This window comes from Orcinus orca, chromosome 3, assembly GCF_937001465.1.
Source record: "Orcinus orca chromosome 3, mOrcOrc1.1, whole genome shotgun sequence".
Taxonomy (NCBI): domain Eukaryota; kingdom Metazoa; phylum Chordata; class Mammalia; order Artiodactyla; family Delphinidae; genus Orcinus; species Orcinus orca.
Window position 1 is genome coordinate 10,224,040 of NC_064561.1, and position 16,337 is coordinate 10,240,376.

A 16,337-nucleotide genomic window follows, 5' to 3' on the forward strand; every position below is an offset into this window, starting at 1 on the left:
AGAAGCCTCCAGGTTCACCTGGGCTCCAGAAGCCCCCAGGCTCACCTGGGCTCTAGAAACCATTCATAGGTTTACCATTAATGAGAGTGAGCGAAGGAGTGATTGTATGAGTAGAGGGATGAGCAAGCCTGTGAATGAAATGAACCCAAGAGAGTGTGAGTGGGTAAACAAGAGAGAGACTGAACAAAGAGGACAGACAGATGGAGGGGCAGAAATACAGGCAGACAGAGGAAGAATGGACACAAGGAGGGTCAAAGAGAAGGAAAGAAGAATAAACACAAGGAAGAAAAGTTGAGAGATGAATGGAAGTGCAGAAGGAAAGAAAGACAAACAGGTGAATAGGCAGAAGGATGGTTGGTTGGATGGATGGATGGATAGATGGATGGAAGGGAGGGAGGGAAGGAGGGAGGGAGGAAGGAAGAGGTCTGAGAGAAGGAATAATTAGGAGAATGGAAGAATGGATGGGTGAAAAGATAGGTGAAGTGATCATTGGATGAGTGAATGGACAAATTTGGCCAAAGCACTGAGTACCGCCCGAGTTTGCAACTTGACACTGAGGCCCATTCTGCAGGCCCTATTAAAAGGTTTTGTTATCAGGAGGCATGGACTACAAGGTCATTATCTGACCTGAACCCTTATTTCTGTAGCGAACGCTCGTTCAAATTTCTTCCTCCAGCCCAGAAGGGTGTGGAAAATTCGGAAAGCCAATACCGTGGCTGCAGGTCTAAAAAGAGACAAAGGACTCAGCATCCTTCCTCCCACTGATACCCTGCCCCCACTCAGGAGACCTGGCCTGAGTTTGGGGCAAGCTCCCTTTGTCAGTGAGAAGAAAAGTTTGGCTCAAGATCATTGGAGACTGAAATGGACAGTGGATGAAAAGATACATACTTGTAAGAGGCTCATCTGGACCATGTTCATTATAACCTGGAAACAAAAAAGTCACACATTGGGGTTTATTCCAGGAATGCAAGGATTCTTCAATATACGCAAATCTATCAATGTGATAAACCATATTAACAAACTGAAGGAGAAAAACCATATGATCATCTCAATAGATGCAGAGAAAGCTTTTGACAAAATTCAACACCCATTTATGATAAAAACCCTGCAGAAAGTAGGCATAGAGGGAACTTTCCTCAACATAATAAAGGCCATATATGATAAGCCCACAGCAAACATCATCCTCAATGGTGAAAAACTGAAAGCATTTCCACTAAGATCAGGAACAAGACAAGGTTGCCCACTCTCACCACTCTTATTCAACATAGTTTTGGAAGTTTTAGCCACAGCAATCAGAGAAGAAAAGGAAATAAAAGGAATCCAAATCGGAAAAGAAGAAGTAAAGCTGTCACTGTTTGCAGATGACATGATCCTATACATAGAGAACCCTAAAGATGCTACCAGAAAACTACTAGAGCTAATCAATGAATTTGGTAAAGTGGCAGGATACAAAATTAATGCACAGAAATCTCTGGCATTCCTATATACTAATGATGAAAAATCTGAAAGTGAAATCAAGAAAACACTCCCATTTACCATTGCAACAAAAAGAATAAAATATCTAGGAATAAACCTACCTAAGGAGACAAAAGATCTGTATGCAGAAAATTATAAGACACTGATGAAAGAAATTAAAGATGATACAAATAGATGGAGAGATATACCATGTTCTTGGATTGGAAGAATCAACATTGTGAAAATGACTCTACTACCCAAAGCAATCTATAGATTCAATGCAATCCCTATCAAACTACCACTGGCATTTTTCACAGAACTAGAACAAAAAATTTTGCAATTTGTATGGAAACACAAAAGACCCCGAATAGCCAAAGCAATCTTGAGAACGAAAGAAGGAACTGGAGAAATCAGGCTCCCTGACTTCAGACTATACTACAAAGCTACAGTTATCAAGACGGTATGGTACTGGCACAAAAACAGAAAGATAGATCAATGGAACAGGATAGAAAGCCCAGAGATAAACCCACGCACATATGGTCACCTTATCTTTGACAAAGGAGGCAGAAATGTACAGTGGAGAAAGGACAGCCTATTCAATAAGTGGTGCTGGGAAAACTGGACAGCTACATGTAAAAGTATGAGATTAGATCACTCCCTAACACCATACACAAAAATAAGCTCAAAATGGATTAAAGACCTAAATGTAAGGCCAGAAACTATCAAACTCTTAGAGGAAAACATAGGCAGAACACTCTATGACATAAATCACAGCAAGGTCCTTTTTGACCTACCTCCTAGAGAAATGGAAATAAAAACAAAAATAAACAAATGGGACCTAATGAAACTTAAAAGCTTTTGCGCAGCAAAGGAAACCATAAAGAAGACCAAAAGACAACCCTCAGAATGGGAGAAAGTATTTGCAAATGAAGCAACTGACAAAGGATTAATCTCCAAAATTTATAAGCAGCTCATGCAGCTTAATAACAGAAAAACAAACAACCCAATCCAAAAATGGGCAGAAGACCTAAATAGACATTTCTCCAAAGAAGATATACAGAGTGCCAACAAACACATGAAAGAATGCTCAACATCACTAATCATTAGAGAAATGCAAATCAAAACTACAATGAGATATCATCTCACACCAGTCAGAATGGCCATCATCAAAAAATCTAGAAACAATAAATGCTGGAGAGGGTGTGGAGAAAAGGGAACACTCTTGCACTGCTGGTGGGAATGTGAATTGGTACAGCCACTATGGAGAACAGTATGGAGGTTCCTTAAAAAGCTACAAATAGAACTACCATACGACCCAGCAATCCCACTACTGGGCATATACCCTGAGAAAACCATAATTCAAAAAGAGTCATGTACCAAAATGTTCATTGCAGCTCTATTTACAATAGCCCAGAGATGGAAACAACCTAAGTGTCCATCATCGGATGAATGGATAAAGAAGATGTGGCACATATATACAATGGAATATTACTCAGCCATAAAAAGAGACGAAATTGAGCTATTTGTAATGAGGTGGATAGACCTAGAGTCTGTCATACAGAGTGAAGTAAGTCAGAAAGAGAGAGACAAATACCGTATGCTAACACATATATATGGAATTTAAAAAAAAAAAAGTCATGAAAAACCTAGGGGTGAAACAGGAATAAAGACACAGACTTACTAGAGAATGGACTTGAGACTATGGGGAGGGGGAAGGGTAAACGGTGACAAAGCGATAAAGAGGCATGGACGTATATACACTACCAAACGTAAGGTAGATAGCTAGTGGGAAGCAGCCGCATAGCACAGGGAGATCAGCTCGGTGCTTTGTGACTGCCTGGAGGGGTGGGATAGGGAGGGTGGGAGGGAGGGAGACGCAAGCGGGAAGAGATATGGGAATATATGTATATATATAACTGATTCATTTAGTTGTGAAGCTGAAACTAACATACCATTGTAAAGCAATTATACTCCAATAAAGATGTTAAAAAAAAAAAAAAAAAGTCACACATTAAGGGGAGGCTGAGGAACAAGCCCAGATATACGTGGGCTTTGTCCATGTGGGGCTTCTTTCGGGATGTCATTCCCTCTGTACCAGGTGAGCATCTATGCATCTTCTAGGATCAGACTCAAATGTCATCTCCACTATAAAGGCTTTCCTGACCTTTGGATTAGAAATGACCCTTCCTTACCCACCTCACCAGCAAGTCCCCAACAAGAGACTCTCATAATATTTATGTTCACACATTTTTGCCCCCAAATATCCATCCACCCTGCCATCTGCCCTTCCAGCCTCCCTCCAATCTATCCCTACATCCAGTGAATATTTATGGAAAGCTTACAATGTGTCAGGTTCCATTTACATTTGGGGAATATACTGCCGAATCAAACAGTCTTTACCCCACTGGAACTTACATTAGGATAGGTTGTACATGTAGCCTGTCTGTCTCTGGTGTCGGGCACAAGGCCTGGCTTATAGTAGATGCTTGGTAAATGCTGAATGAGTGAACACAATGAAGCATATAAGTTGTGCAGCTTACAAGGGGTTGGGGAGAGTCTTAAACTGGCCCCTGCAGTGGCCAAGGTGAAGGCGGAAAATGTGAACTCAGAAGAACCTCAGGACCTAGACTGGTGAAAAACCTACTGTGGGTGTGGACAGTTCCCTTCCCTTCTCTGTAATTCTGTTTTCCTCTTTGCTAAAATGGGAGTCATAAAGGACCAGGATGTCTCCTGCCCGCCTGATGGGGCAACGGTGATAAGAAAGTGTGAGTTGCCAAACTCTATTCCTAGGTTGGGGACAGAGAGAGGGGAAGCTGAGTAATTCCAGTCAACCTCACCACAGCTGTGCATTGACCCTCAGAGCCCCCGTTAAGGGTCACCCTTCCAAATGCTCTTTCTTCCTGGATTCTAGGCTGATGCCCAGTGTGTCCAAAGCTTGGATCCCCTAGGCAGAGTGCCTGCCTGCTTTCCTGGCATAGGGGCCCCAACCAAGAGAGAAACCCATCCTGGTCAAAAGTGAGAAGTGGGGCTGTAGAGCACAGGAAACTCTACTCAGTACTCTGTAATGGCCTAAATGGGAAAAGAATCTAAAAAAGACTAGCTATATGTATACGTATAACTGATTCACTTTGCTGTACACCTGAAACTGACACAACACTGTAAATCAACTATACCCCAATAGAATTTTTTTAAATGTGCATCTCATGTATTTTATTAACAAGCTTACATTTATTAAAAATATTCTTAAATTTTTTATACAATTTTATTTATTTTATTTTTTTGGCTGCGCTGCACAGCATGTGGGATCTTATTCCCCGACCAGGGATCAAACCCGTGCCCCCTGCACTGGGAGCTCGGAGTCTTAACCACTGGATCACCAGGGAAGTCCCTTTTATACAATTTTAAAGGTTACTTTCCATTTACAGTTATTACAAAATATTGGCTATTTTCCCCGTGTTGTACAGTACATCCTTGAGCCTATCTTACACCCAGTAGCTTATGCCTCCCACTCCACAACCCCTGTGTTGCCCCTCCCCCCACCCCCACTGGTAACCACTACTTTTGTTCTTTACATCTGTGAGTCTACTTCTTTTTTGTTATACTCACTAGTTTGTTGTATTTTTAGATGCCACATATAAGTGAGATCATACAGTATTTGTCTTTCTCTGTCTGACTTATTTCACTTAACATCATACCCTCCAAGTCCATCTATGTCTCTGCAAATGGCAAAATTTTGTCCTTTTTATGACTGAGTAGTATTCCATTGTGTACACACACACACACACACACACACACACACACACACACGCATCTTTTTTTATCCATTCATCTGTTGATGGACACTTAGGTTGCTTCCATATCTTGGCAATTGTAAACAATGCTGCTATGAACGCTGGGGCACAGGAATATTTTCAAATTAGTGTTTGTTTTTTTCAAGAGTGGAATTGCTGGGTCATATAGTGTTCTATTTCTAGTTTTCTGAGAAACCTCCATACTGTTTTCTGCAATGACTATACCAATTTACATTCCTACCAACAGTGTACAAGGGTTCCCTTTTATCCACATCCTTGCCCACAGAATAGCAGTAATTTCCAGGAAGGAAATGTTCATATCAATAGGAATAGAATAGAGATTAGCTATGGGGAAAAGCTGTTTTCTAGGAGATGGTCTGAGCAAGAACGTGCTGAGATGAGATTTGGAGGACAAGGAGGAACCAAGCACAGCTGAGTTCCAAAAACAGTAAGTGCATGAGAATGGAAGGATGTCTGGGCCCTGCAGGAACAGAAGTGAGGCTGGATTAGGGAGCAAGGTAGACAGTGGGACAGGCTGAGGCTGTGTGGGCATCAGGGTCCAGACCATGCAAGAATCCATCAGCCACTAGATGGGATTTGAAATTTCATGACCCAGAGATTAGACCTGTGGAGCTGGGGGTGGAGGTCAGAGATGTTGGAGGTCCTGGAGAGAATGTAGAGGTCACCGGAGCTGAAAGAATAAAATTGTTGGATCCTATCATGAAGCAACGAGAGGCTAGAGTTATTAATGGAAACTTGCATCTCTACCTTAGCTTAACCTGAGACTTTTGCTGGTCTGAGGCTATTGTGGGGCTGAGTATCTGGGGGATGGGGCATACTTTCCTCCCAGGGAGCAGGCTGAGGGAGGAAGGGTCCCAGGGTCATGGGAATATCTGAGCCCTCATTACTCACTGCTGGTGGTGGGGATCCAGTACTGATGGTTATAACCTGCAGAGAGAGGCAGAAAGAAAGAGTAAGATGATGGGAGAAGGTTAAGAAAGGAGTGAAGGGGGACTTCCCTGGCAGTCCAGTGGTTAAGACTTCACCTTCCAATGCAGGGGGTGCGGGTTCATTCCCTGTTCAGGGAGCTAAGATCCCACATGCCTCACGGCCAAAAAAACCAAAACTTAAAGCAGAAGCAATACTGTAACAAATTCAGTAAAGACTTAAAAACAAAAAAAAGGAATGAAGTGTAGAACTGGAAGCACAAGCTCACAGACCTTACTGAGTGCTTTCTTTGAGATTCATCAGTAAATAAAGATGGTTATTCTTTATGAGTTAACTGCCTCATACTCTGATGCTCCTAATAATTTCATCCTCATAACCATTAACCTTAAAGAAAATAATGATCAAATCACCCTCAATATTGTGGAGATTTACTAGGTGCCTGGAATAATATCAACCTCATCAAATAAATAATAAGGACAGCAATTTTATGTGTGTTTCCAGCCTTATTTGTGTTCTCTTCATCCATGACATATAATTTTGTCCTTGCTCGTTGAGTTTCTCCCAATACCCAGCTCTCCAAAGACAAAGTTTGACCTTTGACAGCATAGTTCTTGGACTCCTGTAATGTTGGACTGAGAATAGTGAGGGAGATGGAGAGAGAGACAGACTTGGGGGGTCAGCCAGAGAATATAAAGTTGGAGAATATGAGAAAATGGAGGAAAGAGGATTTGAATAAGTATGGTTCTGGATAATGGATTGGATCCTCTTTGATGCTCTGTAAGAAATGCAAGTAAAACTTAGACTTATTTTATATTTAATAGTCTCATTGGGTTTCTTGAAATGAAACTCTTCTCTGAGACTTGACCAAGTGGAGCCTGTGGTTTACTTGGGTTATTCAGGTTTCATCTCATTTGACTCACACTTAGGTGACTTTTTTTTTAAAAAAATAATGAATTGGCTTATGTAATTATGGAGGCTGAAAAGTCCCAAGATCTGCCCTCTGTAAGCTGGCGACCCAGGAGAGTCAATGGTGTAGTTCCAGTCCAAGTTCGTAGGTGACTTTTTAAAAAATTCCATTCTAAAAATGGACAAAGTGTGGAGAGGTCATGACTTGCCCAGGGCCACAGAGTAAGCAATAGGCAGGACCAGGGCTAAATTAAAGCAAGACCTATAATTCACCAAAACCCATAGTGGTTAACTACTACTTTTAGGTAATTCCCAAGGACTGCTGAAATACAAAACAGATTTTAATCCAGGTAGAAAGAAATTGTCCAAGGTGATATAGTAGGGACATAATTACTTAGTTTAAATTGTTGTATTAGGGGCCGCTTAATATACTTTTCCATCCTGAGATTTGAGGTTTGTTATAGCTGGGTTAGTCTGAGCTGTAGCCTAGTAATTAGGTGGGCTTAGATTTTCGAGTCAATTTAGGTTTGAGTCTCGATTCTACCACATGTATTAGCTGTCTGATCTTGGGAAAATGGATTTCCGTCCCTGAGCTTTGTTTGATCCTCTGTAAAATATACATAATACCCCATAGAGTGCTGGGCAGGATTACTAAGACATAATACATATAATGCTTTAGAACATAGGAATTCCTCAATAAATATTAGCCTTTAGTACAGGTGGTATTGCGGGTGCTGTTGCTAAGAGCATTGTGGCAAAGGAATTTGTTGCCAAAAGCATTACTAACAGCTTTGTTGTGTGTTGCTTAGGTGGGGTGTAGTTCCAGCTGGCCCTTGGAGAGTGAGTAAAGGGCCACAAGCTGCCATAAGGAAGAGAAAGAAGTGCAGTCACTGCATTGGGAACCCATTGCCCCTTGGGGAAGAGTTAACCCCAATGGCCACCATGGGCTTGCTTTATTTACCCTTTTTCTTCTTTGATGTCTGCATGTTCTATTTGGGCTTTTGTGAAAGGTCATTGAAATGAAGTAAACTTTGGAGGAAACCTTTATTTCCAGACCTGGGAAGTTCCTTTTTAGGTGTTCTCAGGGGAGAGAACTGAGCCTCCATGGAAATTCTAGGTTGGTCCAGAACTATGAAGGTGCGTACAGAGAAATTACACTGCAAGGAGACCCCATCTAGGGAGCAAGAGGAGACCCCAGCTACAGCCAGCAGAACTGCTCACCATTGACGTAGAGACTGTTCCTGTCCAGGGTGTAGGGGCCCAACTGAGTGATACCATGGGTCTGTTGGCTTAGTTCCCAATACAGCCGTCCTCTGTCCAGCCTGAAGCCTGTGGGATCTGGGCGGTAGGTGCAGACCGCATCCATTCTGGTGCTTGTTCCATCCTTGTCAGCCCTGGGGAAGGAGGGACATGGGAGTAGGAACATGAAAGACACTTGAGGGTTAGATACTCTTGACAACACCTTCCTTCAATTGTACTCCTTGGGTTTTATTTTTTTTAATTAAAAATTTTTTTTATTGGAGTATAGTTGATTTACAATGTTGTGTTAGTTTCAGGTGTACAGCAAAATGAATCAGTTATACGTATGCATATATCCACTCCTTTTTATATTCTTTTCTCATGTAGGCCATTATGGAGTATTGAGCAGAGTTCCCTGTGCTATGCAGTAGGTCCCTATTAGTTATCTATTTTATACATAATAGTGTGTATATGCCAATCCTAATCTCCCAATTTATCTCTCCCCCTCTCTTACTCCCTGGTTTGAGAGGTATTTGTTTTCTACATTTGCAACTCTAGTTCTGTTTTGTAGATAAGTTCATTTGTACCCTTTTTTTTCTTTAGATCAGCACTCTTCTCTAGGTTTTATCTGCTTTCTTGAACATGTCTTTTTCTGTCTCATGTGGGGATCCAGATCCCCTCACCTCCTTAAGTGCAGTACTCTCTAGGGCTACTCCTTAGCTCAGTTTCTTCTTTTTCTCCCTGTTCTTTTTACTAATTGCTTCAAGCTCATTGTTTCACTACCAGCCCCTAGTACCTTCCCTGTCCACTCACGAAGGTAAATAAAGATAGTGTCCACTCTAGTTAACAGTTGAGTCCTGCTTGGGCCCTGGGGTTGGGGATGTAAAGCTCCCAGGGAGGAAACTCCTGAGAATCCTGGGGCCAGGTAGTATGTGGAAGGGAAAAGCAAGAGGACCAGAGACCTTGGAGAATGTGAGTGAATCACCCCCATGGCTGGTTGTGATGTTGTGTGACAACTATTGTGGAGCCTGAAAGGAGGGACTTTATTTCAAGTTGGAAAGTCCAAAGGCTGAGGTCAACTCTTTGGGAACACATGTTGGGTAGGCAACCAGGTTTGGAGAGAAACAGAGAAAATTAGTTAAGAAGTAATAAAGGGAAAGATGGTTCAAAAATATCTTTGTCCTGAATTTAAGCTGACCCTACAGTGATTCACCCAGCTTTGCAGGTAGGAAGAAAGTTCCCATCCCTCCCCTGTCTGGGAATTCTACTTGCTATTATCCATGCTATCCACAGCATTCCCATGATATGTCTATACAGCATAGTGCAGTGGTTCTCAAAGCGTGGCCCAAAGACCCCTGAAGTTCCCAAAACTCACAGGGCATCCACCAAGTGAAAAATATTTCTTAGTAGTACTAAGACATTATTTTCACTCTCACTTTTTCAGGAGTATACAGTGAGATTTTTTCCAGAGGCCACAGGTGAAATATTGTAAAATATGGAATGCAGAAGCAGATATCCTTCTGTGTCTTCTACTAAGCCAGACATTTAAAAAATTTGGAAAAATATAAGCAATAACCCTCTTCTCATTACACTTTCTTTGAGGGGGCGGTAGGAGAAATATGGCTATTATTCATAAAAATATGTTATTTATGCTAACCTGTAATGGGATTATCATTTTTAGTGAATTAATGAATAAATCTTTATAAAATTTATCCATTTTTTGGTAAGCACATAAAGTTCTTTAATATGGTTTCAGATTCCAGATTGCAACCAACTTTTAATAATTACCATTTACTGAGTTTGATGCAGTTTGGTGTAGTATCAAATAAGAATATATACAATTTTCAGAAAAGACAAAATCTTTGCTTACAACTTACTGAGTTTTCTCTCTCTCTCTCTTTTGGTTGAAGTAAATGAAAATTTCTCCATTTAAATTTCTAATACAGTAAATATGGACAGATATAACCCTTAAGGCTCTTTGGAGTTCTGGGTACTTTTTTTTTTTTTTTAGCTGCGTTGGGTCTTTGTTGCTGTGCGCGGGCTTTCTCTAGTTGCGGTGAGCAGGGACTACTCTTCGTTGTGGTGCACTGGCTTCTCGTTGTGGTGGCTTCTCTTGTTGAGCACGGGCTCTAGGCGCGCCGGCTTCAGTAGTTGTGGCTTGCAGGCTCTAGGCGCGCCGGCTTCAGTAGTTGTGGCACACGGGCTTAGTTGCTCCGTGGCATGTGGGATCTTCCTGGACCAGGGCTCGAACCCATGTCCCCTGCATTGGCAGGCGGATTCTTAACCACTCTGCCACCGGGGAAGTCCCTGGGTACTTTTTAAGAATGTAAAATGCTATTGAGCCCAGCCCAACCTTGGGCACTGCTGGTATTGTGGTTAAAAGGAGCGACTCAAGAACCAGAACACCTGGGTTCAAACCCTGACTCCTCTCAAGCAAGTGACTTGACTACTCTGAGCCTTAGTGTCCCGTCTGCAAGGTAGAATAATAATCGTGTTCTTGTGAGGATGAAATGAATGAAAACATGCAAACCACTTGGATTATTGTGTGGTATGTAGTATGGGCAATATTATTATTATTATTAATTCTCCCATCTTATGGAGAGATGGGGGCAGAGAACCCACCTCTTCAGCAGGATGACTGAATTGGCTGAATGAAGGACCTCATGGAAAGGCCATAGCATCATGAAGTGTAAGAAATGGGTCCTGAGCACACTGACCTCAGGGGACAGAGAGGAGAAGAGAGGCCATTTCTGCAGAGTTTAGGCCCATTTGAGAGTTTTAAAATTGCAGTATATCCTACTGGTAATCTATATTTGTTTTGTGTCCCCCTTTGGTTCAGTACCTCTTTTCAGGGAATAAACTGAAGAGCTGCAGTGTCTAGAGTTTGTCCCCAGCAGGATAGAGATGAGCTGGGGGCAGTGAGAGTGTCAGGGATTCTGGCAACGCAGTTGGCAAAGATGTTACACTAGCTGGCACTACGAGATCCCATTAATAGAACGCTCACAGTGGGTCAGGTATTGTGATGAACAATTAACAACCCCAAGAGTAAGGTACTGTTATTATCACCATTTTATAGATAATGTGATTGAAGAACAGAGAGGTTCTGTGACTTGCCCAAGATCACATAGCTAGCAGGTGGGAGAGGAGGGCTTTAAACCCAGGCACTTTTTTTTTTTTTAAAAAAACTGCTTTTTCTTCCTAGTCAGAGAAGGAAACTTTCCACTCTCTATATTTTTTTCCTTTCCACTGTGTTTTTATTTATTTTTATTATTATTTATTTTTTGCGGTACACAGGCCTCTCACTGCTGTGGCCTCTCCCATTGTGGAGCACAGGCTCTGGACGCGCAGGCTCTGGACGCGCAGGCTCAGCGGCCATGGCTCACAGGCCCAGCCGCTCCGCGGCATGTGGGATCCTCCCGGACCGGGGCACGAACCCACGTCCCCTGCACCGGCAGGCGGACTCCCAACCACTGTGCCACAGGGAAGCCCCTAAACCCAGGCACTTTTTTTTTTTTTTTTTTAACCCAGGCACTTTTGATCCTCTATGATACACAAGTAGCTGTGGTTGACCAGGGTGTGGGGGACCAAGAAAGGAGAGAATTGGCGTTTCTGGAGGTGATCTGGAGGAAGTCTCACCTGAGCAAGGTCAGTCTACAGCTGGTATACAGGGAACCAACGCTGCTCTTTTTGAACAGAGGACTGAGCTGGAAAGAATGAGAGGGGGATTAGCAGGAGGGACCAAGATAGCAGGGTGTGGTAGTGTTGGGGCAAGATGGGCATTGGTGGGGGTCTCTTACCAGGTGCTGCAGGTCTCTCTCAGTGGCATTGAATATTTCAGAGTCCGAGTTTCCCATGTCCTCCGTGTAGTGCAGGTTGGTGATGGTGAAGTTGACAGTAAAAGGCATCAAGAAAGGAATTGCAGCTGCAGTGGTGGGGAGAGTAAAATGAGGCCAGTCCTGAGTCAAGCCTGGTCTGGGGGCAGGAGGTAAGGCTCTGAGGACATACCTTAACTCTGTTGCCCAGTTGGGGGTCTGGCCTAGGCTGTCCTACCTGAGACACCTCATGTAGCAATCCCTGTCCAGGGCCCTCTCACATAAGGTGACCAGCCATCCCAGTTTGCTGGGACTATGTGGATTCCTGGGATGCAGAATTGGTCACCCTACTCCCACTTCCCCTTGGCTCTTACCATTTCAGCACACACCAGCACCTGCATCTCTTTGTCTTAGGGGACTTAGGCCCAGGGATCATCCACCTAGCAATGACTGATGGGAGTTGGTGGATAAATACCCCAGCTGCCTCACCACCAAGATAGGATAACTCCAAAGTACATGTTCTGTGCATTCTCTCAGGGTCCCTCTCCAGCCTCCAGAACTGTGAGATGATAGATTTCTGTTGTTTAAGCCAGCCAGTATGTTGTACTTTGTTAAGGCAGCCCTAACAAACTAATACACCAAATGACCTAACAATTTCTATTCTAGGTGTATACCCAAAAGGAATGGAAACAGGAACTCAGACAGGTGTACACCCATGTTCATAGCAGCATTATTCACCATAGCCAAAAGGTGGAGACAGCCTGAGTGTCCATCAAGAGATGAATGGACAGATAAAATGAGCTACATCCATACAATGGAATATTATTCCTCCTAAACAGGAGTGAAGTTCTGATATTCACTACAGCATGGATGAACCTTGAAGACATTATGCTAAGCAAAATAACCCAGGCACAAAAGGAAAAATACTTTGGATGATTCTACTTATATGAATTATCTATAATAGGCAAACTCATAGAGACAATAAGTAGATTAGAGGTCACCCGGGGCTAGAGGGAGTGGGGAAGGGGGAATTCTTGCTTAATGGGTTCACATACCCTGTTCAGGGTGATTGAGAACAGTAGAGATGGTTACACAATACTGTCAGTGTCATTAATGCTGCTGAATTGTACATTTTAAATGGTTACAATAGCAAATATTTCATATATATATATATAAAAATAAATTATATTTGACCACAATAAAGTTATTCTTACTTGTTCCTGAAGTCACACTCACAGAGGCCAAGGTAGAGGTTCCAGGTGTGGTCACAGGGGCAAAAGGACTTCCAGACAGTGTATTGAAGGTGATTGTGGTCTCGGCCACAGTGGGACCTGAACCTGTGGCAGCTAAATGAGTGGTCTCAGCAGTGGTGGTTTTCAGGACAGTGGTTGTACTTAATCCTTCTCCATGACTGGTTTTAGGTGGTGTTGGGGTCTCTGATGCTATCAAGGTCACGGTATCACCTGTCACGGTCTTGGGAAATTCTGGGAGTCCAACTGAGGTTGTAGGTGGTGAGGTTTCTGTGCTCCAGGAAGGTACAGGATAAAACCCAACATTTGTTGCAGGGGTCCTGGAAGGCCCAAGAACGCCAGGGGAAACAGTCAGAGCTAGGGTACTTGTATTGGCCTCTGTTGCAGGCCTGGTGGCCAGTAAGCCTGTGGTCTCTGGTAAACCATGGGAAAGAGCTAAAGTTGAGGTAGTTGCGCTGATGTCTGTCCCAGGATGGGTGGAGAGTGAGGCTGTTTCTGCAGGAACACCAAATGAAGCTGTTGGAGTTAGATTAACTCTGGCTGTCTTGGTTACAGTTGTGGTGAAGAGAGAGGATGTTTCTGGTGGACTGAGAGAAACAGTCTGATTTGGAAGAGCTGTACTAGTCTCTAACCCAGGTGGGATGGATGGTGCGGCTGTGATCTCTGGTAAATGAGGAAAAATAGTTTAGTTAAAGCAGGAAACCTTGTGCTTATCTCTGCACTGGAATGGGTGACCAATAAGACTGTGGTTGCTGGTTCACCAGGAGAAAGAGTCAGAGGTACAATAGCCATAGTGGTGTCTGTCTCAGAGCTAGTGACCTGTGAAGTCCTGATATCTGGTACACTGGCTGAGACAGTAGGAGTTGGAACAACTGAACTGACTTCTGCCCCAAGACCGGTGGCCACTGAGAATGTGGTGTCTGATTCACTATGGGAAACATTGGGGGCTGTCCTGGGAACAGTCAGTCTAGTCTCTACAGGATGGGTGACCAGTGAAACTGTTGTATTTGGCTTCCCAGGGTAAGCAGTCATAGTTGGAATAGCTGAACTTGTTTCTGTATGGGTGACCCATGAGACTGTTGTCTCTGGTTTGTGCAAGGAATCAGTCAGAGTTGGAAAAGTTGTACTGGTCTCTGCCCCAGACCTGGTAACCAGTGAGGTCACCACCCCTGGCATACCAGGTGCGACAATCGTAGCTGGGACAGCTGAACTGGCTTTTGCCCTAGGACTGGTGGCCATTGAGAATGTGGTGTCTGATTAATGATGTGAAACATTGGGGATTGTCCTGGGAATACTTTGGCTGGTCTCTTCAGGATGGGTGAGCAGTAAGACTGTTGTATCTGGCTTCCCATGGGAAACAGTCATAGTTTGAATAGCTGAACTTGTTTCTGTTCCAGAGTGGGTGATGTGAGAGGCTGTTGTCTCTGGTTTGTGTGGGGAATCAGTTGGAATTGGAAAAGTTGTACTGGTCTCTGCCCCCGAACTTGTGACCAGTGAGGTTACCAGCCCTGGCACAGTAGAGGAGACAGTTGGAGTTGGAGCAGCTGGACTGGTCTGCACCCCAGGTTGAGTGACCAGTGAGGCTGTGGTCACTGGCTCAACAGGAGGAAGTGTCAGACTTGGAATAGCCGTACTAGCATCTATCTCAAAACTAGTGGCCTGTGAGGTCACCATATCTGGTACACCAGAGAAGATACATGTAGTTGGAACAGCTGAACTGACTTCTGTCCCAAGGCTGGTGGCCATTGAGGGTGTGCTATGGGAAACATCGGGGGTTGTTCTGGGAAGAGTTGGGCTGGATTCTGCAGGTTGGGTGACCAAGGAGACTGTTGACTCTGATTCATGCAGGGACTCAGTCAGAGTTGAAAAGATTATATTGGTGTCTGTCCCAGAACTAATGATCAGTGAGGTCACCATCGCTGGTATGCTAGGTGAGCCAGTCATCACTGGAGTGGCTGAAATGGCTTCTGCCCCAGGAATGGTGGCTGCTGAAGATGTGGTGTCTAATTCACTAGGGGAAAAATTCAGAGTTGTTTTGGAAACAGGTGTGCTGGTCTCTGTGGAATGGAGCCATGAGGTTGTTGCATTTGGCTGACCAGGGGAAACAGTCAGAGTTTGATCAACTGAGCTGGTCTCTGTCCCAGAACTAGTAACCAGTGAGGTCACCACCCCCAGTACATCAGGGGAGACAGTCGGAGTTGGAACAGCTGAACTGACTTCTTCCCCAGAACTTGTAGCTGTTGGGGGTGTGCTGTCTGATTCACTATGAGAAACATTCAGGATTGCCCTGGAAACAGTTGGGCTAGTCTCTGCAGGATGGGTGACCTATGAGGTTGTGGTCTCTGGCTCACCAAAGGAAACAGTCAGAGTTGGAACAGCTGCACTGGTCTCTGCCCCAGAACTAGGGACCAGTGAGGGTGTAGTCTGTGGTCCTCTATTGAAAATAGATGGGGTTGTCATGGGAACTACTGTGCTGGTCTTGTCTCCAGGTCTGGTGACAAATGAGGCTGTCATCTTTGGAACATCTGGGGTTGTGATGATCATTCCTGTTGTGCTTATGCTGGCTGTTTTATCTGATGTCCTAAGGAGAGACAGCATACCTGAAGTGGGAGTAGAGACTCTGGTAGTCAAAGTCACTGTGGAAGTGGTCTTCAGAACCATGGCAGTTGTCTCTGCCCTCTCTTTCCCTCCTGTTGATAGTCCTGTGAATTGTAGGAGGGACACATGATTACTACTTACTGGGTTGGCAATCGCTTATTTTTTCTCCACATCAGGAAAGGGAGAGAAATGTCTGCCTGGGGTGTTCCAGTGATGCTTCTGGAATGGGAAAAGGAATTGTGATTGGCATTCCCTCACCCTACCTGACTCATCTTGGGCTGCAACTCCTCCATGAATTCTTTTTCTGTTTAAAAGTATTTATTTAGAACAGGAATAGA

The 16,337-nt window shown here is 43.8% G+C and overlaps 1 protein-coding gene across 1 annotated transcript in view; it reads right to left on the minus strand.

Moving 5' to 3' along the window:
* The window catches only part of LOC101279162 (mucin-16), a 65,735-nt gene that overhangs the window by 13,603 nt on the left and 35,795 nt on the right, over positions 1-16,337 (minus strand). Inside the window, 11 exon segments of the mRNA XM_049707350.1 lie at positions 889-924; positions 5,872-5,937; positions 6,159-6,194; positions 8,322-8,494; positions 11,976-12,043; positions 12,137-12,295; positions 13,346-14,086; positions 14,089-14,249; positions 14,529-15,620; positions 15,705-15,835; positions 16,002-16,103. Coding sequence (XP_049563307.1) covers positions 889-924; positions 5,872-5,937; positions 6,159-6,194; positions 8,322-8,494; positions 11,976-12,043; positions 12,137-12,295; positions 13,346-14,086; positions 14,089-14,249; positions 14,529-15,620; positions 15,705-15,835; positions 16,002-16,103 — 2,765 coding nt within the window.